This window comes from Priceomyces carsonii, assembly GCF_900007245.1.
Source record: "Priceomyces carsonii strain CBS4050 genome assembly, scaffold: Debaryomyces_carsonii_scaffold_3, whole genome shotgun sequence".
Classification (NCBI taxonomy): domain Eukaryota; kingdom Fungi; phylum Ascomycota; class Pichiomycetes; order Serinales; family Debaryomycetaceae; genus Priceomyces; species Priceomyces carsonii.
This window is the reverse complement of record NW_026946676.1, coordinates 1,476,952-1,499,033: the sequence shown is the minus strand read 5'-3', so window position 1 is coordinate 1,499,033 and position 22,082 is coordinate 1,476,952. Positions and strand designations below refer to the sequence as shown.

General features: G+C 36.4%; 11 protein-coding genes across 11 annotated transcripts; 6 read left to right on the top strand and 5 right to left on the bottom strand.

Moving 5' to 3' along the window:
- Positions 1–133: 133 nt before the first annotated feature.
- Positions 134–2,545, top strand: LIG1 (tRNA ligase; the record flags this gene model as incomplete). Its single annotated transcript, XM_062953253.1, has 1 exon — positions 134–2,545. One exon carries the CDS (start codon positions 134–136, stop codon positions 2,543–2,545), a length of 2,412 nt encoding a protein of 803 aa, XP_062810074.1.
- Positions 2,546–2,728: 183 nt separating this feature from the next.
- Positions 2,729–3,061, top strand: PRCAT00003333001 (glutaredoxin; the record flags this gene model as incomplete). The annotated part of the gene is made up of 1 exon (XM_062953252.1): positions 2,729–3,061. One exon carries the CDS (start codon positions 2,729–2,731, stop codon positions 3,059–3,061), a length of 333 nt encoding a protein of 110 aa, XP_062810073.1.
- Positions 3,062–3,126: 65 nt separating this feature from the next.
- On the bottom strand, positions 3,127–4,383 carry PRCAT00003332001 (uncharacterized protein; the record flags this gene model as incomplete). Its single annotated transcript, XM_062953251.1, has 1 exon — positions 3,127–4,383. One exon carries the CDS (start codon positions 4,381–4,383, stop codon positions 3,127–3,129), a length of 1,257 nt encoding a protein of 418 aa, XP_062810072.1.
- Positions 4,384–5,223: 840 nt separating this feature from the next.
- PRCAT00003331001 (uncharacterized protein) lies at positions 5,224–6,678 on the top strand (the record flags this gene model as incomplete). The annotated part of the gene is made up of 1 exon (XM_062953250.1): positions 5,224–6,678. One exon carries the CDS (start codon positions 5,224–5,226, stop codon positions 6,676–6,678), a length of 1,455 nt encoding a protein of 484 aa, XP_062810071.1.
- Positions 6,679–6,846: 168 nt separating this feature from the next.
- On the top strand, positions 6,847–7,548 carry LEA1 (U2 snRNP complex subunit; the record flags this gene model as incomplete). The annotated part of the gene is made up of 1 exon (XM_062953249.1): positions 6,847–7,548. The coding sequence occupies one exon, from the start codon at positions 6,847–6,849 to the stop codon at positions 7,546–7,548; it is 702 nt and encodes a 233-aa protein (XP_062810070.1).
- A 381-nt stretch (positions 7,549–7,929) lies between these two features.
- PRCAT00003329001 (DNA-binding E3 ubiquitin-protein ligase) lies at positions 7,930–12,567 on the top strand (the record flags this gene model as incomplete). The annotated part of the gene is made up of 1 exon (XM_062953248.1): positions 7,930–12,567. The coding sequence occupies one exon, from the start codon at positions 7,930–7,932 to the stop codon at positions 12,565–12,567; it is 4,638 nt and encodes a 1,545-aa protein (XP_062810069.1).
- A 203-nt stretch (positions 12,568–12,770) lies between these two features.
- On the top strand, positions 12,771–14,087 carry CGT1 (mRNA guanylyltransferase; the record flags this gene model as incomplete). The annotated part of the gene is made up of 1 exon (XM_062953247.1): positions 12,771–14,087. One exon carries the CDS (start codon positions 12,771–12,773, stop codon positions 14,085–14,087), a length of 1,317 nt encoding a protein of 438 aa, XP_062810068.1.
- A 77-nt stretch (positions 14,088–14,164) lies between these two features.
- Positions 14,165–15,622, bottom strand: PRCAT00003327001 (uncharacterized protein; the record flags this gene model as incomplete). Its single annotated transcript, XM_062953246.1, has 1 exon — positions 14,165–15,622. The coding sequence occupies one exon, from the start codon at positions 15,620–15,622 to the stop codon at positions 14,165–14,167; it is 1,458 nt and encodes a 485-aa protein (XP_062810067.1).
- Positions 15,623–16,210: 588 nt separating this feature from the next.
- On the bottom strand, positions 16,211–16,603 carry PRCAT00003326001 (tubulin-binding prefolding complex subunit; the record flags this gene model as incomplete). Its single annotated transcript, XM_062953245.1, has 1 exon — positions 16,211–16,603. The coding sequence occupies one exon, from the start codon at positions 16,601–16,603 to the stop codon at positions 16,211–16,213; it is 393 nt and encodes a 130-aa protein (XP_062810066.1).
- A 208-nt stretch (positions 16,604–16,811) lies between these two features.
- Positions 16,812–20,156, bottom strand: PRCAT00003325001 (uncharacterized protein; the record flags this gene model as incomplete). Its single annotated transcript, XM_062953243.1, has 1 exon — positions 16,812–20,156. The coding sequence occupies one exon, from the start codon at positions 20,154–20,156 to the stop codon at positions 16,812–16,814; it is 3,345 nt and encodes a 1,114-aa protein (XP_062810065.1).
- A 363-nt stretch (positions 20,157–20,519) lies between these two features.
- CPP1 (tyrosine/serine/threonine protein phosphatase) lies at positions 20,520–21,758 on the bottom strand (the record flags this gene model as incomplete). The annotated part of the gene is made up of 1 exon (XM_062953242.1): positions 20,520–21,758. One exon carries the CDS (start codon positions 21,756–21,758, stop codon positions 20,520–20,522), a length of 1,239 nt encoding a protein of 412 aa, XP_062810064.1.
- Positions 21,759–22,082: the final 324 nt, after the last annotated feature.

Sequence of the window (22,082 nt, the reverse complement as noted above, 5' to 3'; positions counted from 1 at the left end):
TACTACGATGTGATCATTTAATGCCCGCTATCGAATTTCACGTTCTTGAGATATTTAATATTATTATGTGCACACCGAAGTACTCTTTTTTTAACGCTTTAAAAGATATACTTAGGTATTGTCAGTAGCTAAAATGACCCCTTGGGAGATTGAGGTACGAAATTCTGAAAAAGAAGTGAAAGAATTGATTTTAGCTTTAACCGAAAGCACGAATTTGACAAAGAGTGGGAAATGTACAAAATATTCAAATCATATTAATGGATCAGCGAAAGTTGTTGATAGCTGGAAATTTAATGAGTGGGACTACGGCAAAGAACCTAAGATTATACTTCCTATAAAGGCTAGAGGATTGTTTACAACCAATGATAAGATCTTGGCTAGAGGGTATGACAAGTTCTTTAATGTAAACGAAGTTGTAGACACAAAGCTTGAAAATTTGAAAAGTAAAACTACTGGTCCTTATGATGTGACTGTGAAGGAAAACGGTTGCATTATTTTAATAGGAGGTCTTGAAAGTGGGGAAGTAGTTGTTTGCTCTAAGCACTCAACAGGTGTCAGAGATGACTTAACTAGAAATCATGCCCTTCGAGGCGAAATGCATTTAAAGCAGCAGATTGCAACTGGGAATAAATCTTTGAATGATTTTGGAAAATTATTGTATAAATTAAATGTAACCGCAGTCGCAGAGTTGTGCGATGATGAGTTTGAAGAACATGTACTCCCTTATCCAAAAGAGAGATCAGGGTTATATTTACATGGGTTGAATCTCAACACAATACGCTTTCAAACATATCCAATGGATATAGTGAAACAGTTTGCACAGAAATGGAACTTTAAAAGTGTACAATATGAAAGGTTTTTGACCTTTGAAGAACTTTGGACTTTTATGGAGAGCTGCAAGGAAACAGGAACTTATGAAAATAGAGAAGTTGAAGGTTTTGTGATTCGCTGCAAATTGAAGAATGAAGACTACTTTTTCAAATATAAATTCACAGAGCCATATTTGTTGTATCGTCAGTTCAGGGAAGTGACCAAGAAGCTTATAAGTGATGGAATGTCCATACAAGCGATCATAGCGTCGGTTAAACAACATAGATTCATAACATTAAATTATTTGGAGTTCATTGAAGATTTATTTAAGAAAAATACCACCTTAAAGGACCAATACTTGAGTGGTCATGGTATAATAGAAGTAAGAGAAAAATTTCTTGGACATTTAAATGAATCTCACGGCATGCAATTGATAGGTTTTGACAAATTTGATGATAGCCTTAAAAAATTAACCATTACTAAGTATAAGTATATTTTAGTATCTGTGGCAACTATAGGCTGCGGTAAAACCACAGTATTTCAAATTTTATCTGATTTATACGGCTGGCCTCATATACAAAATGACAACATAGGGAACAAGTCTGGTAGTAAAAAGCTAATTGAATTGACTTTGGAAGCGCTTCAATCTAGCGACGTGGTATGTTTTGATAGAAATAATCACCAATTGAGAGAGAGAAAACAAATCTTCTATGATATGCTGAAATTAAAAGACAATTACTTGTCATCGAATGTTGGCTTCAAATATATTGCTCTTAATTTCGTTCCAAAATCCATGAGCACAGATCAACTATGGGACATCACATTTAGCAGAATCGTAGAAAGAGGCGATAATCACCAGTCAATCAAAAGTGAAACGGACGAAAAACTATCCAGGTCCATAATGCAAGGTTTTATCAAGCGATTTCAGCCTTTGAATATTGACAAAGAACCAGATAGTAACTTTGACTTGGTAATCGACTTAGAGCTAGGATCTGACTCATCAATAAAAAATGCGAAATTGATAGTAGATCTGTTAAAAAAGCACTATCCGAACTTACTTAGGTTTTTACCTACGGCTGATGAGTATGATCGAAGCTTTCAGACGTCATTGGAATACAAGCCAACATTTACGAAAACTTTCAATAAAAAACAGAAGTCAGAAAAAAAGGAGCGTTCCAGACAGCCATCATACATTGGTATATATGTACCTAATGAAATTGCGCTGAAAGCTGCTGTAGCAGCAGGTAATAACGAAACTTGGGAAGCTTTAAAGAATGGAAATCGCTTGCAGCAAACTTTTCATGCCACTCTTAGTCATGTAGCAACATCCAAGGGTTCTGCGGAAAGCTTGGAAAAGTGGCAGTCTTTATTGGCTGTTTTAAAAATAGACAATGTAAAGGTACACAATTTGAAACTTGATTCAAATAGAAGAGTTATTTTAGACTTCTATTGTGATATCAAACTAAACAAAATAATCTTGGCTAAAGATAAACTAGCCTGTATTGAAGTAAGTTTATTAAAGGCTTACGATAGTCAGAACAATGAATTGACTTTTCAGCCCTTGAATGAACACCTTCATGTCACGCTTGGAACCGTTTCTCCTGAAATTAAACCAATGGAATCTAATCACTTGCTTTCTGATCTCTTCTCAGGAAAGTATTCTCAGTCGGAAGTTGATACGATTAGTATATCTGATGTCACTTATAAACACCTACCAATCTTTGCACAATTTTGATTAATATCTTTCTTTGTACACTGATATTGCTGTCTTATTGCGGGAAGCCTTTTCTAGAATTTAAATATTATGTAGTTGCACAAATATATGTATTCTGCGTAGACCTACAAAAGCGGGATCCTGAATTAACTTAAAATTCTTAAGTTTATCAAATATAAGAATTAAAAGAAGAAGTTATTCATTATGTTTGAGTTTATCACTTCTTTGTTCAAACCAACACCTGTGTCAGCTGAGACCAAAAATGAGATTGAGAAGCTAATTGAATCAAACAAGGTTATGGTATTTTCAAAGACGTACTGTCCTTATTGTACCCTGACCAAGGATCTTCTATCTTCTAAAACGAAGGAATTGAAGGTTTTGGAGTTGAACACCTTAGCAAATGGAAAGGAAATTCAAGAAGGTTTAAGAGAAATGACAGGACAAAGTACAGTTCCAAATATCTTTATAAATGGGAAACATATTGGAGGAAACTCTGATTTACAGTCGCTAGATAGGTCGGGAAAATTAGTACTATAGATTTACATAGCGGCTTCTCAAATAGTGAAATCAAAGTCTAAGATCTATTTGATCGTTTACTTTTATCAAAACCACGGAAGTTTGGTATTTTCTTCCCATACTAATTGACCGTTCCTTAAAAGGTTATCGTCGCTTCCAGTGTTAATCAAAATAGCAGATCTTGAGGGATTATCGTCGATCTCATCTGCATCACAAGTAGACAAAATCCATTTAAGGACCTCTTGTGAAGTCTCGGACTTCCAAATTACAATTTCCGAAGGGTTTGACAAAGATTCAACTCTATCGCCTCGTAAACTTTCTAAGTATACAATCATTAATTTGATTAATTTAACTGCCATATGATTGTAGTCTTGAGACTCTTCAACATAAATTTTTAGAACTGTAGCTTTAGAAGCATACTTATCATCAGTCTTTTTCCAATCATACGTCCAGCTTATGAAGGCAATGCATTTGTTTTCACTCATTATTTTAATACCAAAATAGTGAGGATCAAAACTTTCAAACTTCTCCACCAAATCTTCGTAGCAACTACTCAAGAAGTCAATGTTCTGAGTACTAGACTCATGAAATAACTTGAAACTGAAGTACTTTGCCCTAAGATGAAACCAATCGATGATGTCAGCAGTAGGCACTAGAGACACTCTTGGTTTCTTATCATTCTCAACTTTTTTTCGTAACTTTTCTTTCAATTGTTGGCTATAAAGTTCCATATACGGCCCGAACTCATGGTACTTTATAAATCCTATCTCAATGTCCTCCTTGGCTCGGATTTCTTCGAAGGTGTCGCTATTTGACGGCTTGGTCAATTTTATACGGACCAAGGGTACATTAAAAGAACGAAAGCCGCACCTGTCGTAAAAATCACCAATTTCAGAGTAGAGAAACGTAAAACCATTTGGCCCAATAAATTTACTTTTTCCTAACTCTACTGCTTTGTCTATCATGATCTTGGCTAGTCCTTTTCCTCTGTATTCAGGGTAAGTGAAGACTCCTCCAATGCAACCGCAACAGATGTCTTCCTTAACCACTTCGTTTTGGGTCTGACTCCATGAAAACTTCCAGGCACGTCTCACTAGCATCTCCATCGAGCACATCTTAGCATCAGATCTCTGCAAATCCTTGAGCATGAGTACGTATAGACGATTAATATCTGACAGAGCTATTTTGGCTTTGCTTAAAACGTGTTCTCTGGTGACATAGTCTTCAATTGACAAAGGTCCTTTCCAAGAGTGACCATTTTGTTCTCTAGTGAAATCAATCAACTCTTTATCAGTTATGTGGACTAATTCAAATTTTTGTGGATCCATAGTGCTAGAAATCATTTTTTTGGATCAAGGTTCTATATTAATTGATATGCGAGTGGGCTAATCTCTTGATATTTTAACTTTCTCTGTTTTTGCTGGAAGACTTTTAAAAGAATTGTACGCCTCTCAAGACCAATGAAAGAGGAGAACGCCGTACAAATTTCTTCTTCGAGTATACTTGGCTTTTTAAATGTTTTAAGTCCTGTTTTAAGATGACTCAAACGCGCTCAATGCCGCATATCTTTGTACTACTACGAAGGAAACTACAGAAATACCGTTGGTTGAAGGCTCTATGATGAGAGATAATCCAAACTAAGACAAAAATGTGTTATATCAAAGCATTGTTTCTAAACGGTGTTTACAATTGCAACCCATAATTGTGTCACCATGTCACTTCTATCATACAATATGTGATCTTTCTAAGTCAGGACACGCTCTCAAGGTTTGCACAATTGTTCTTCCTCTACGTCTATGAGCTTTGTGACAATAGAGTAAACATTGCTACGTTTTCTTTCTTCATCTCAGCAGTAATACTCGAATATTCATTAGGCGACGTAATCGCGAAGAATTGAAAGTTCAGAATTTGAGTTATTACCCACATTTGAGATAAGCAATATAAATCACAACTGAGCTCATAAACGTTAGAGTGTATCACGCGGGATATAAGGATATACTTCCGTACAATCCCTATTGCAATTAGATTAAAGGAAATTTGAAAAAGGGAATCCTCATTACAGGGCACTTTGTACACCACTGATAAGGGTGTCAAAATAAATTAAATTAACTCCTTGAGCTGCTGGTTGCTAAAGCCACTCATTACTCATTCATATATTCTTACCTTGTTTGAGCCTCTAAGCTATGGCGAACATAACACAGACATGCTTAATTCCAGGTGAGGGTATCGGGAATTCATTGCGATTAGGACAAACGATGTACTCCGTTGTTAAAAGATTTGACAGATTCAATTACAAAATGATAATTTCTTACAGCGAGGAAGACTATTTGAATACTCCAATTATAGTTCACTTACCAACGCTTGGAATAAGGTTACTCTTCGAGAACTCTGGCTCCCAAAATTTGCTTCTTATCGAGCTCTTAAGTTTCGAACATTTGAAAATATTCTATAATGGGCTGGCCCTAAACGATATAAGCGTATCTTCACAAGACAATACTTTCGTAGGAGGTCAAGATAATTCTAGTCAATCTAGGAATTCATTAATTTCGGCTGAAGAGAGACTGCTAAATGAGATTGAAGCAATTAAAAAAGTGACACCACCGACTTTAAAACTTATATACAACAAAATATTTGGTCCTACCTATCCTGGAAAGCTTTGCAAAGAATCTAAGTATTATATTTTGTCATATCCAGGTGTTTCATTCAAGTTTAAGATCAAACTGCCGGAATTGTCACAAAGAATATCGAAAGTGTCTTCGAACGAGAACCAAATCTTATCCAAATTATTAAACTGGGATCGATCAGAAGATGTCTCGGCGGAATCTATTTCAGTTTTCGAAGGTAATTCTTGGGATGATTTCCACTCAAAATTGAAAACTGGGCAAGCTAAGGTTGAAAATAACGATAATATAAAAAAATTAAAGATAAATTTACGATTAGGCACTATTAGAATATGCTTTGAAAATGGAAGGGAGTTCCTTTTGGAATTAGGGAAAACCACTCAACAGGCAGTTTTAAATGTGCTTGGACCGCCGGAAGATTATTTTAATAAGTTTGATTCAAGGTTGCTTATACATAATCATTTGTCTAAATCATTTAATCTTTCAGACGCCACTTCGAACTCATCTGTTTGGAAATTTCATAACTATTTTGGATATGGCCTTGATTTCTTATATGATTTAAATGACGCTTCTTCGGCACATGAAACAGGAATTCTAAAAAAAGTAATCATTCATAATGGTGGAATCGCGGAGAGCTTGGATTTCATGAAATGGAATAGATGTAACTGGGAGCTCATTGATGACACATCTGACGATTTTGGGAAAATAGACTCAACGATGTATTTTAGTGACATTCAAGACTTCTTCAGCAGAAAAAATACCTCCCCAAGTAGTGCCCGTCCTGTTCTCTTGAACAGGAATGAATCAGAATTCATTGATAATGACCTCGATATCATCAATCTAGACGAGGTTGATAGCAATAATTCATTATCTGAGCAGAAATCAGCCTCTTCGAGTTCAATCAATTCAAATTCTAGAATTAAGACATGGGGTCAGTCAAAATTATACGGCTGCGACAGATGTATTTGGGAAGTCATTGACTCTAATGGGTGCATTTCCAGCGTTACGATATATTGAAAATACTTTTAAATAGCATTACTCCAGAATCTTAGCTTTGTGATTATGTAAAGTTATTAAGAATATGCTTCAAAAATGCGATATTGTAGAACGAAAAGATTAATGGGCTAAGCGATGTTCTGGAACACTTTAGATTCTTGACTTTTGGCAATCGATTATACCATCACGATGAAACTAACCTCTCTGGTATTATCAAATGCACCGGTTGTACTTAATCCTGAAGGACAGCTAACTTTGCAACTAAGAAATTTGCAAATCCCTTACCTTGAAAATTTAGGTATCACAGAAGATAAATTTAGAGTCATAGACTTAACGAATAACGAATTGTCCGAGATTGATAGTATTCCACTTTTGAAGAATTTAGAGGTTCTATTGTTAGCTGGAAATAATATCCAAGAAATTTCACCTAAAAATTCAGAGCTTTTTCAGAAACATTTACCACTGCTTAGATCGCTATCTTTGATAAATAATAAAATACGAACGTTATACAATCTTAAGACTCTTTCAAAGTCCAATATCACTGACTTGGCATTGATTGGTAACCCAGTAGAACAATTAACCAACTACAGATTATTCACCATATGGCTAATACCAACGTTAAAGATTTTGGACTTCAATAAAGTCAAGCAATCGGAAAGGATTGAGTCCGAGAAACAATATGGGCCGCGTGGTGAACCCAATGAGCTTGCTGTTTTCTTGTTGAATGGCGGTAATCCACAGGATGGTTCAAAAACAGCAGTTGAAACACTGAACTATGAAACTACTTCAAAAAATCTTACTGACGAAGATAGGATCGAGCTTCTTAGAAAATTGGAAAATGCGGAAAGTATCGACGAAATAGAAAAGATAGAGGGTATGCTTAAAGCATAAGCTTGTATGGAGTTTTTGCTTTTGTATTGAATCCCTTAATTCCCGGTCTTCTTCTTCGTCATTAGCATAGTTTTGTAGTTTTAGTAGAGGAAGGTTGTGGTTCCGTAGTGTTTGTAATTATTAAACGAATGAATTGTGCTTATAGAGAATCCTCTAATAAAATTTTTGAGGCAGTATGGAAAAGCCGACTTTTAAATAATTTTTATGCATTTTAAGCTTTTCTCTTACTTCAAGGGATATTGTCGCCAGAATTTTTCTTAAGGAACGGGACCTTGAAGATTATATCTACTGATTTGAAGTATACCGTCCTACTCCAACTTTTCATAAGTAGTAAAAAAAAGTCATATTAAGGAAGATTTCACATATACCTTCAAGTCCTAAATGACTCTGACACGGCCAAAACGTAGGGCTACAATTAATAAAGAGTATGCTGAAAATATAGATGAATCGATATTTGAGGAGCAGGCAACAAGTCGACCAACTTCATCGTCTAGCACAACTAAAAATAGGGGGCCAAAGAGACTGGAGAATGAAGCTCGAAATAAGCTGCCTTCAAATGGGGCCACTACCAAAAAAACAATTCCATATAACTGGCAACCACCTTCAGCGCCTATAGACTTTTTTTCTAATAAGCTAGACTTGACCGAAGCATATATCAACTTGAAGTCACAAATCCTATATTGCCCACATCAGTTGCCAATTCCAATGTCGTTCGGCGCTCCAAGAAGAAGAAAATCAAAGGATATATTTCACATAAAGAAAGGAGATTATATATATATGATAAGTGAACCTCCAGGAGAGCCATACTACATTGGAAGAATCTTGGGGTTCACGTCAAAAGTTGGTTCACGGAACAATAGCTCGACCGAGCTCCTGGCCGACGAAGATATTGCTGAAGCGAAAGATTATGTTTTTCAGATTCAGTGGTTTTACAGACCAAGAGATATATCTAGATCGACTTCTGATTCACGTTTAATATATGCATCCATGCACTCTGATACATGTCCGCTTTCTAGCTTCAGGGGTCTAGTTACTGTCAGACATAAGCACGATATTGAGAACGAGTATGACAAACTTTTGATTAAGATTGGGAATAAAAATGAAAGCATTAACAATAATTCTAACGGGAAGTCCACAAATTCGCCTCCTTCAGCCCTCGATGTATACAGTGAACAGCCAAATGCGTTTTATTTCGATAAATTATTTGATCGATATATGATAAAATTCTACGATATAATACTGACTTCAAGCTTGCTTAAGTACGCTGATATTGAGGGAAATAAAAGTAGAAATTTCTTGATTGCGTTAAACAAAAGATTTGAATTTGTATTTGTGGAAAGTCAAAGGTTGAAATCATTCATCAATGGTTTCAGCTCTAATTCGTGCAACTGTGAAAAGTGCGGTCAATGGTGTTCAACTCAAGATTCTGTGAGTTGTGCAGTATGTGAAAAGTTTTATCACATGTTCTGTCTTGACCCACCGTTAATGAAAAAGCCTAGTAGGGGATTCTCGTGGTCCTGTGCTGCATGTACCAAAAAACACGATTTGGAATGTCAGAAGAAAAGGACTTTGATGTTATCTCATGATAATAAGTCCTCGAATGAAAAAGAACTTTCTGAAGAAAGAAGTGAACTTAGTTCTCCAGTTGAAATTTCAGAAGATTCGGAAAGTGATAGCGAAATATCTGGCTCGCTCCTTCCAAAATATGAATTAATGGCAATGGAGTTTTTAAAGAACGATGCTCAATTGACGCTAGAAGAAAGACGACTAAAGGAAGAGTGGAGTATGCGATATTTAGGGATGCATTCAAGGCTCGAAGATGGAGTAGATATAGAAGATAGATCACCATATCCAAGAGCGTCGACAAGATTGGGTGCAAAACATCAGGCTACAAATATACCTGAGATGAACGATCATTACATTGTTTACTACGACGATGACTCGTCTAAAAATGGGGGAAAGAAAAAGACACCAAAAAAGACAGGTAAATCAAAGGCCAAGGATGAACTAGACAAGGTTAAATTAGAAGTTCCCGAAGAGTTCAAGGAAACACCTCCAGAGGATTACCCAGACTGGCTTCAACCTCGACCAAAAGGTTATATACAAAGGGGAGTAGATGATGGTGATGGGATCACTTGTACGTTGTTGTGGAAATCCTCAGAAGAAGACGAGTCCGATGACTTTGCCAAATTAGATCACTACATTAAATTGTGTTCACCCGTTGCAGAAAAATTGAAGCTTTTTGCAACCTCCCCAAACTTTATGGACGCTATTTTAAAATCTTATATGGACCACTCTGGTGATATTGAAGCATCTTTGGTTGAGGTTTCAAAGTTAACCAGAAAATCTTTACGCGAGCCCACTTTTTCTAAAGAGGAAATCAAAAGATTCGAGGCAGGTGTGAAGAAATATGGAAGTGAGCTCTATCCTGTGTTCAAAGAAGTCAAAAGTCAACCCTCATCAATGGTCGTTCGATTTTATTACCTATGGAAAAAGACAAAAAATGGGCGCTTAATATGGGGTAATTTCGAAGGAAGAGCTCATAAAAAGGTTCAAAATATTGTCAAGGATGAACTGCTTTCGAAAGAAAGCAAAAAAGACAGTATGCTGGGTATTGACTATTTAGCCGATGCTGAAGATGATTCTGCTTATGAAGGAGATAAAATTATTGAACATAGAAAGCTTTTTGTTTGCAAGCATTGTCATACCAATGTATCCATTATGTGGTTTAGATTCACAGGATACGATGCAAATACTAAGGTAGATGGTGAAGCCAAAAATACAGTAACTGGCCTCTGTTTTAGATGTGCTCGTTTATGGAGAAGATATGCAGTCACTTGGGAAGAGCCACAAGAAGTTGAGAAGAAAACATCAAAATCATACAGCGGATGGAAGAAAAAAATAGAGTTTGAGTTGATTAGAGATGCTAATTCAATTTTGAATGAAGCAGATGAAAAAGGAGCTGAATTATCTTATGAGCCAAGTCTAAATGTCACAAGTAGCATAGTCAACATTTCCCGAGGGAGAAAGCCGGCTTCTAAAACTCCGTCATCAGCTTCTTCAAGCTACACGCTGATCGAAAAGGATGTGAAAGTAGAATCCCAGGACAAGAGAAAGAAGCCAGATAGTAAACTAAAAAAACAAAGTAAAGAGGACCAGAAGAAACCATCAAAGAAGGATCACAAAAAGGAAGCAGTCAAGCTTGAAGGTAAACAAGCGAATGGGAAATCTTCTCACAAGCCGTCACCATCAAAGCCGCAAAAAATACGAAATACCAAAGTCGATGAATCAGCCAAGACTGGAACAGTCTTGTCCAGTCTTAAAGAAGTAAGTAGCAATGAAAGCAAAAAGGTCGGTAGAAAGCGAAAAAGAAAACCTGAGGAACTGGTTTCAGTTAAAGAAGAAAACATGGTAAATGAAGGTCAAACTAAAGGCATCACTGTTGCACCCAAGACACTACACAAAAGACAAAGGAAGTTGGTTTCATTATCAAACAGAATATTCAATCCACTAATCAATGGTGATTATTTAGCCCCAGATACCGGACCAACATATAAAATCGATAGAAAGAATTTACCAATAATGACTAAAGACAAAATGTCAGAGATAGTGACGAACTATAGAAAGAGACAACTACTTGATTTAACAACCCAGGTTCAGGCGATGCAAATTCCTCATCTCCTGGTTCGGTTGCCATTCGATGTGAATGAAAGGAAATGCAGCTTCTGTCGAGAGCATGTTCAGCAGGAGACTTCGAAGTCAGAGATGTTAATATGCTCACATTGTGGTGTGAATGTCCATAGCGGCTGCGTTGGATTTAGCATTCCTGAACTGCTTGCCAGACCAATTAAGGAATGGCTCTGTGAAGCTTGTATAAATGATTTAAAGCCTCAGCATTCAATCTTTTATTCTTGCTCCTTGTGTTTGGCGAACGAGTCTAACTATGAACTCTCGATATTGGGCTCTCCATTGGTTCGTCCAGATTATCTAAAACCGATATACGATTCTGGAAAATGGTGTCATTTATTATGCGCATTGTACAGCTATAATCTAGTTGATTTTCGTCCAATTCAGAGCCCATCCTGGGCTTCTAGGAGGTCTTTAAGGGAAGAAGGCACTGAACTAAGAATACCTGATGCGATTTACAATGCTATTTCTCTTGAAAGTGTTTCAAAGATCTATTTGGAGAATTACTCTGAAAAATGTGGTATTTGCAACTCGTATAATGGATCCTTAGTATCATGCGATCTTTGTGAGAAAGCGGGCCAAAAAGATTCAAAATTCCACGTTACGTGCGCTCAGGATACTCCGAATTTCAAACTTGGTTTTAAACTAGAAACTTTATCGAATGTTAAGGACTTGAAACTAACAAGAATTGAAAAATCATTTGGTAAATTGAAACCTATAATGTTATGTCCAAAGCACGACCAATCGAATGAATCGATATATAACTTAAGAGATGTGGGCGCAAGAACTTACGGAAACAAAGAAGAGCAGAAGCCGTTGATTAGTTTATTTTTGGAGGACGTTTTAAAGTCTAACACTATCAAACTCACGGGTCCTCAGTTTAAATCGAATGGTTACATTGAAAGCTGTAAAATATTTGAAGAAAGAGAAAAAAAGTCTAAAGCTCAAAATCAGTATCTTAGATTGTTTAATCTGGCGAATGGTATTGTTCTCGAGAAGCCAAGCCAGAAGAAGATCTGCAATCTCTGTAAGACTCTATCTTCCCCCATGTGGTGGCTTGATAACCAGGGAGCTGGTCAAACTGATGTTGCTCATAATCTCTGCCAGTCCTGCTACCATAAAAGGGGGGTTGATGAGAATAATCACTTAGAAGATGACAGTGAAGAATTTCTTGATCTTCTTCAAGAGCCATTGAATGGTGAGCAATTTGGGATACTTAGCGCTGATGACAAGTTGTCGGATGTATTCAAACCTGGATTAAGCAAATATCAAAGCATGAGTCCTCTAAATGAAAGCCGCTCTCACATTTCTATAGGTGATATTCTCAGTTGAATCTCGGCATAGCTCTCTTTCATAACGTTTACGATCGCATTACACTATCCTATGAACCGTGTGACAATTTGTAGCCATTTGGGAGTAGTAAAAATGTCGTTCAATTTAAATAAAAAAAGAATGATGTCTCCCTCCAGTCTGTAAAACGTCATTTGAAAATAAAAACTTGACATAGAAACTTATATAAACAATTCGAGTGAAGGATGATCGCAGTTGATGATAGGGACATGCCTGTTATTCCAGGTACAAAGCTAGACAGAGACGAAGCACACGAGCTAAGGCTAATGGTAGCAGATCTTTTAAGTAGAAAGAATCCAAATTTTCCTGGTTCTCAACCAGTGTCATTTGAAAGATATCACTTAAAAGAGTCTTTAATGAATAAAGATTATTATGTGTGTGAGAAAACGGATGGATTAAGGTGTCTTCTTTTTATAATTAATCATCCTGAGAAGGGTGAGGGAGTGTTTCTTGTTACTAGAGAGAATGATTATCATTATATCCCCAATATCCATTTTCCTTTGACCACAAATGAAAGCAAAAGTAAAACTTATCATCATGGGACCTTGTTGGATGGTGAATTGGTTTTGGAAACCAAGAATTTGAAAACGCCCGTTTTGAGATATTGTATATTTGATGCGTTGGCGATAAATGGGAAGGATATTACCAGGCGATCATTACCTACTAGATTAGGATATATAACGGAAAACGTCATGAAGCCCTTCGACGTTTTCAAGAAGAATAACCCAGAAATTGTTAATTCTCCCGATTTTCCTTTCAAAGTTAGTCTTAAACTTATGACATTCTCATACCATGCCGATGATGTTCTTAGAAAAAAAGAACAACTATTTCATGAATCTGATGGCTTAATTTTTACGTGTGCTGAAACCCCTTATGTCTTCGGTACAGACCAGAGCTTACTAAAGTGGAAGCCGGCACATGAAAACACCATCGATTATAAAATGCAACTAGTTTTCAATACTTTTCAGGACCCTGACATGGATCCCAGAGACCCTGACTCATCATATATTGATTATGACTCGAAGCCGAGTCTTATCAAGCTATTGGTATGGAAAGGTGGTCAAGATTATGAAGATTTCGCGAAATTAGATTTATCGGATGAAGACTGGGAGAAATTGAAAAATTTAAACGAGCCGTTGCAGGGAAGAATTGTTGAGTGCCGCAAGAAACTTAGCAAAGTGGGTTACTGGGAAATGAATAGATTTAGAAATGATAAGAATAATGGAAATCATTTCCATGTTGTGGACAAAATTTTGCATAGTATCCAAGACGGTGTAGAAGAAGAGGAAATAGTAAAAGCATGTCCTATTATAGCTAATGAGTGGAAGAAACGAGCGAATGAGAGATCAGCTAAGACAAAGCATGTGATTTCAGGTCTGAAAAATACCTTCCAACCACCTCATAAAAGATCCAAGGTTGAAGATTTCGATGCAGACAAAGATAAGAGAGATACTCAAGTGTTGCAAGATATACCAACTTATGAAGAGAGTGACAATGAATAATATATATAAATAAACTAGATCATAGTTGATCGGCTCAAGTTCGAAACAATATCTAATCTTAAAGAAAATTTTGGACTCTATGAGGATCCATAAGATGGTGGAACTATCTCTCCTAAATCACTCATGTCTTTAAAATCATTTGAGGAGGCGTATTGCGGGTAATCAAATGAATGCTCTGAAAAATGGGTGTATTGGGGTGGAGACATAGATCCCTTGATGGACTGGGAACTTAATATAACTATAGGTGTTGAAAAAGAAAGCTCTACTCTTTTGTACTTATTCAACTCACTTCTAGTGTTGTGGAATGCGGAGCATATAGGAATATTATCGTCACCTGAGGTTTTTGGCGAAGGTGTTGTAAGATGGGGAAGTTTTGAATCTTTGAGATTTTTTAAAACTGGTCTTCTTTCACTTATTTCGAAAGTAATTTTTAAAATGTGACTGATTACAAATTCCTCATTCATGTCGCTTATTACAAAAGGATGAATGAACTTTTTGTGTTTATCTTTGGATTTGGAAGTGGACGGCGGAAATATAATTGCATTGTTGACATGATATGTGTTTCCTTCTTTTTCCCAGTCTCTCAATGTAAGCGCTCTATTATAAAGCAACCTTTTGTGTGACTCGCAATGTTTCCTTATTAATGTACTATCTGGCGAAGTCTTATTATCTGGCTCAACAATATTAAATTGCAATTTTTGAATCAAGTGCACTGAGATACTGTACACGTCGAAGGTATGCTGATCATGTTGCAAAGGATACAATCTTATAGATAAAGAATACGGCATACCCAAAAAAGCCACTTTGTTTTGAAGGTTGAATTCATATACTAATAAGTTTCTCCAGTTTCCTGTTGCAATTATAGGATCAGAGAAAAAGATTGGGCTATCCGAAGTGCAACGTATCATATTTATCTCAGTGGAATCTCTGGCTTTCTTTGCTTCTCCATCATCCAGTTGCCACTCAAGTTGAGTTTCCACAAAGTAACTCGTATTCAAATATATTGATGTAATAGATTCTGGTAATTGCGGGTCAATCACAAAATTAAACGTATAGTTATATATACCAATTGGTAATTGCTCATCTGCTTGATGGGTCCAAATAAGTTTGTCATCAACAAGGGGAATGTAATGTTTTCGCTGCTTCATTTTGTTCTCTTGATCAAGGCCCAAGCCATTTGATCTAATATTCTCACCCCTTGCCTCATAAACAGTTACATACTTGCACCCACGAAACCGAACTGTAAGATTTTTAACTTTTAATGGTTTCAAAACTATTACAGTGGTTGTTCCGTTTAGAATTTGAGAGTTATTCATGCCTATTTCTCTCCTGTTCAAGCCTTTTAGATAAATTTCTTTATTCGTAATATTAATTATCATTTTAAAGAATGAGTTGTTGCGGTTGTCACTTTCGAAGTCATTATGTTCGTTTTCCTTGTTGATACGACTGACACTCATAGGCACACTAACCGAATCACTATTGAGGGATCTTATTCCAGATGCTGCTTTGTAACACGTCTTAATAATTCCAAACATACTATCAAAATAAAAATATACTATTCATATTATAACGCGTGTAGTTATTTGTACGGGTTAAACGAGCCTTATAATTCTCTCCGATCAGAATTCGAGACAATTTTGAGCTCACTGAAGGGACTGGAATTCCACGATGTTTTCACTTTTGTTTCGAAAGAAATTGTTGGTTGGCGATAGTATATTTGAAAGTGTGTTCTTCAAGATTACAAAAAGTGGTTGCAATTTTTACGTTAATAGTCACATGATCCTTGAGAATACCTTCTCAACTCGTCGAATGCTATATGGCGGTAAAACAAAAGATTTCAGAATTACTACACTCAATCTATCAATCGCTGTTGTGCTTATATTTTTATGCCCTGAGCAAAGACAGCTTTCGCCTGTTTCTTCATATGAAAAATGAAAAGTCGTATTCAACTAGCTATGGGTGAAACATAACTATTCCCGCAAAGGATATCATCAGGAAGCTCCAAATAGCCTACATGAAACATTAGAATCTGAAGGTAAGAGTTCCCACTTGCAGAAACTCTGAACACCAAATATCTAGCAGTGTCATAATATTTGTCAGCATCATCCCCTGTGCCTATCTATTTAACGTTCAAGGTTAATATTTTTTCCAAACTTTTCATATAGCTGTTTCTTGAGCTCATCCAACTTCTCATCCATATCTTCGACATCATCGTCAATCTCTTTGATCTGTACGTCTAAATTTTCATTTTCTTTCTCTATTCTTTCAATCACGGATTTTACTTTCATAAACACAAAAATTTCTCCAACTTTGTATTGAATCTTTTCATCTTCATCAAGAAGCTCTAATTCTAAGGACATATCATCTATGTAGCTCTTCTCTGTTCTGAGTTTTTCAAGATTTCCCAATTCCTCGTCTTTCTTGTTGATTAAGGTAGAAAATTTATTAATCTTTTGTTGGTCCTCCCATGATACTTCCGAAGCGGTGTTACTTTGACCATCTGGTAACAACTCCATTATGACACTTTATACTAGCTTGACTTCAGCTTTAAAGATTTATTTTACTTATTTGTTTGAGCTGGATGTCCTTAGAAATAGATTTTTTCAAATGTAGATATTACATTGAAATCGAAATTTACGCAGTACAGAAACATCTCGATAAATAAATACTGAAATAGAATTTATTAACACAACACCAGAAATAAAGGTATGAAATATTTACATATTACCATAAAGGCGAAGATGCTGAATATATAGTCTTGAGAGAGTCCTTCCTATTTCTCAAATAAGGAGGAAGGAACCATCGTTCCTCGAGCAACTTAGCGTTTACATTTGCTTCAGTGGCATTATCCGCTTCTTTAGATATCTCAATCTCGGGTGTTTGAAGGCATTCCAAGTCCACTGAAACCATCTTCTTATTATCCCAAATTTCTTTGAATGCTAAAGGATAATCTTGCATTACCAAATGTGAAATTTCGTCGAATTTAATGAAATGTAAAGAAAGGTTTTGGAATTTAGAGTAACCATCTTTCAGCAAAGCAGCTAGGTTATCTGATGGACCGATTCCGATAAAAGGAAAGAAAAGACCCCAAATTTTTGACTTTTGATCTGAGTTTAATTCAACTTTGTTAGAACGAGAGATTTTCGATGCAAACGAAGAAATAAACGAGCCAGTTAGAAGAGCAACCTGTAGGTCCACGACGTAAGTGGATTCGTTCAAGTCAAACAAATATAAAGGAGCATAATGAACGATTTCGTTTGGTGTCAATGACTCTCCAAATTTGGCATACTTGAGACCAATTGGATACTCATGAAGGATCATATCATATTGTAATATTTTCTTTTTTTCATTAAGCTCCTTTTCTTTCTCCCTCGCTTCCGCTGCAAGCCTTCTCTTTTCCTCTTCCTTGACCAACTCGAGCTTCCTGTCCTCTTCAATTTTTTTCTTTTCTTCCTCTTTCCTCTTTTTTTCCTTTTCTTTTTCCAATTTCAAAAACATGTCTATTCTCGCCTTCTTTTTCGCCTCAACTTTTTCCTGCCACACTCTAGCATCTTCCACATTCTTAGTTTTGAGCTCCTCCGCAATCTTCTGGTTCAAAACTGATGATGGTGAAGGAGAAATCAGGTTTGAGTTCCTGGATTTGGAATTATCAGGACTTGTTACTTGTTGACGATCAGATAAACTAGGAAGAGTGGAAGTCGAAGCTTGCTCATCTATAGGCACTTGGGACAGCTTTTCGGGCTTGAATTTCTTTGCTCCCCTACCTTTCAAATCATGATCATCGGACACTCTCTTAGATGGTGATGAACTTGCGTTCTCATTTTCAATTATTGGATGAGGTTCCGTAGAAGATAAAGCCTCTATATTTTGTTTCATTTGTTCCGGATACTCTTTTGTCTTTGAAGTATCATTCGGACTGAAATCTCTTACCTTAATTTTATTATCTTCATGACCGACAGATTTTGAATTCCTTTTCTCAATGTATCTTTTAATTAGGCGTATTTCCTCAGGGTCAAAATGTACAGAGCACTGAGCAATTTCCAACGCGTTCAAATGATCTTGTCTCCGGAATTTGAGTGGGTCAGCCCCTTTTAATAATAGTGACTCAACGACCTGTAAATGACCCCTTCCAACTGAAGCTAGTAATGCTGTGACTCCACAAGCATTTTCATTATCTATGTCGAAAGAATTTGGATTTAATCCCAATATGATATCAACAAGTTCAGCATGACCATTTCTGGCAGCTAGGAACAATATGTCAGGCTTAGAGTCCAAGCTATTTCCTGAAACAAAATAGTTTGCTGTTAACTCTTTCGAACCTTCTGCTGCAAACTTGAAAATACCTTTTTTTTTGAGCAAATCGTTAAAATAGCTATCATTAGGATCTTCGACAATCTTTTTATGTGTTAAAACTTCATCGCACTTGGTAATTGCATAAGAGTCTTGTTCACTTTTAATTGAGCTGTAGCTCATTTTGGCACTTTCTAGCACTTCCACTATTTTTTCGTAGCCTTCTTCATCTCCATGAACATTGTAAATCTTTGTCAAGGCAGTAAGCCCATCTAGATTAAAAATGTTCGGATTAGCTCCATTTTCAAGCAATAGTTTAACCGTTTCTAAGTGCTTGTTTTCAGATGCATCAATGAGAGGTGTTTCCAAATCACCAGCTTCATCTGCTTGAGCATTGACATTTGCACCATATTTAATAAGTAGTCGCACAACGTCAGTATGTCCTTGAAGAGCAGCCTCATGAAGGCAGGTGAACCCACAGAAATCATGTTCATTTACGTCTGCACCTCTTTCAATGTAACTTCTTATCTCCTTTAGATTACCCTTTTCGCAAGCCCTCTGCAATAGAGAGCGGCCGCTGGAATCTCTTTTCAATCTATATGGTTTCCTTGTTATCTTTCTTTGATCCAGACTAGGTAAATTTTCCGGCTCTGCAGACCCATCACTCATGCTATCAATTGTTTTAGAGACATGGTCTCTACTTTTTTTCCTTACAAGTTTCTTCCCTCTTTTAATCCTAGGAGGCGAGTCTGCTATGTCCGTTTCGGCCTCGGAAAGGTTTTCCAGTTCTTCTTTCTCGTTGCCACTCCAGGTGTCATTTGGTTCGTTAGAAGAAGATCTTCTATCATTCGAAGAGTCTAATTTATTATTAGTCAGATTACTGGCAAGATCAATATTTGAATTATCATTAGCATCTTGAGTAGTCGCCTCATTTCGTATGCCAGGTTTTGTATCTCGATCCTCTTTGTTGTCAATATTCCGTTGGTGTTCTCCATTCACTTCATCTTCTTCCTTATAATTGTATTCCTTAATCTTCCCCTTTTCTGTGTCACCTTCATTAAAATCTTGTTTGGGACTCTTTACTATCTTCTCATCTTCGTCCGCGGTTCCTCTCCTTTTCTCAATTCCTTCCATTTCTTTGTTCTTCTCTTTCGTAAATCTTTCATTACCATCTTCGTTCAGGTCACCAGCTTCCTTGTGAACATGTATTCTTTCTTCACTATTCTCCTTTCCGATGTGTTGCATCGGTATCGATTCTGGCTCCGACTTTTCTGAATCATTCCTCATTTTCGGCACGAAACCTCCTCTTGACTCTGAATGTCTACCTTCAGTCACCTTCTCAACCGAAGGTGCCCCGAATTTTTTGCTTGAGGCAGGTTCGGAGATGTTACTTTCTCTTTCTTTTTCTCTTTCCCTTCTTTTAGAATAATCGTCATACCTTTCACTTCCCTTATCGTCATAAGCATATCTCGAAGAGCCCACTGAGTTATTCGAGGATCTATAGCCGTCGTTTCGTGGTGGATAAGAGTATTGATTCCCAGAATCTCTCTGATACTGATAGTTTCCATATCTATTGTCATACTTTTTCTGCCAGTACCCTCCATAAAAATCATGTTCATTCCTCCTATTATGATAGGAAGAATTGTCCCAATCTGAATGGTTTCTGTTTCCACCACCTCCGTTATCATATCTTGAATGATTGCTTGACCTAGAGCCGTTATACCTTGAGTTATACAACGAACTATTGTTGTTCCGGTTAGAAGAGTTATTGTATGGCATAGCACCAAAATCAGAATAGTCTTTCAATTCAAGGACAATCCAATATCTTGCGAGAAGCTGTAGTACACAATAAACGCCCCTCTAATACCAAAGCAAAGTCTTACTGATATTTATTATTAAGTTGCCTCTTTCACTGGTTTGTTAACATATATATTGACTGTTAAAATATTTTCCTTTGTTTTTCTGTTGTACTTTTTAACCATCGCACTTAAAGATGAAACTTATTTCTAAACAAAATGTATAAATGAATGCACGTACATTTATATATATATATGTATACTACTATGCTAGAGATTGAATCTATGATTTAAAATAAAAGATCAAATCTTTGTCGTCACTTCGTTATGTCAAACCATCATGGTTCTACTGGGAAGTAAGTGTTTTAGATTTACGCATACTATCACCAAATTCCATTAGTTCGAATATTAAGCTCATATTAGGACAAATTTTGTCACAGGCCTCGATATAATAGCCTTTCTGTCTTAAGTTTCGGTTCGTGGATTCATTTACGTTACTCGTCCCTGATTTTAAGAGTTCATAAGCCTCATTAACACCAAGATCAAATTTCAACATAAAATATGCAACAACTACGCAAGCTGATCTGGAAACGCCACATTGACAGTGTACCAAAATTTTTCTCTTTCCCTCTGTCTTCTGACTGTCATCATATTGCAGGATTTTTTGGGTTATTCTTGACAATTGTTTCAGAATAGAAGAAGTGTGAGACCATGGAACATATAGATATTCTTTTGATCCATTTTGGTGGTCAAACATTGGCGATAAATCCTCGCATTCTTTAGCAACATTTATCACCAAATCATACAGATTTATGTCAACCTTACTTGGGCCCGAGAGAGGGTCAGAGTACAAATAAAGCGTATCATTCAAAACATTAGCTGGCCCTGATAAATAAGCATCTAATTGATTAGACTCTTGTAATTCTTCTGGTAACTGACCCGTATTGTAAATGGACATTTGAGAAAACTTTGATATAATTGAACTTTCTATTTCTTTGGTAAACAAAGGACTTTTCAAATTAGGATAGTCTATATGACTTTGATTCATAGATTGATCGATGTCTGATTTTTGAGCTGGGAACTTGAAAGGAACATCTTCAAAAGACTTTTTATGACTATTAATATTTTTAAAGTCATCTGTATAACTTTTGGATTTAGCGTGAGTAACTGAAGGGTCATTGTTAGGTGTTTTCATAGCCAATGGATTGGCAAGCTGCAGCATCTCTTTTTCATCTGTGCTTGGAATAGAGAGAGTCAAGTTTCTGCGAAGGTCTGCCAGTGGATTTATGCTTGAATAGGAATCGGTTGTGTTAGAGTCGCCCTCATCAAATCTAGAATTATCACTATCTAGCAAATTAAGGGAAAGATTCTTCATATTTCTACTTCCCAATGAACTTGGCTTTTTTGAATGCTTAGGTGAGTAGTTCATTATGCCTATTTCTTTTGCTGGAGGGCGTATAAAGAGATTCTCCGTTCCGTTTAGTTTCTCGGGCGTTGTAAATCCTTCGAAATCATCTTCAGGTTCATATGTTCTTGAATCTCCAAGCGTCCCCACACCACTGATTAAACGAGGATTACTCGTCATTGTACAGTGATTCTACGTGCCTGTCTTTGTGGTTTTCTTCGAAATTATAAGAAGGATGTGGTTTCGTCTATATTTAGTTCAACTTCAAATTTTCTTCTGTATATAAGATATTAACCCTTTACCCTGAGTAATGTTTCACACACCGTTTATAAATTAGGGAATATTGAAGGAAATTGACGTGAGCCACTTTCAGTAATTATTTCTTTAAATTATCTTTAAATGCTCTTTGTCACTTTTCATTTATCAGTAATACTTGACGGCTTTTTTAAGGTACGCGAACAAAAAATGCTTGGGTTTTACTAGGGAACATTACACAAATGATAA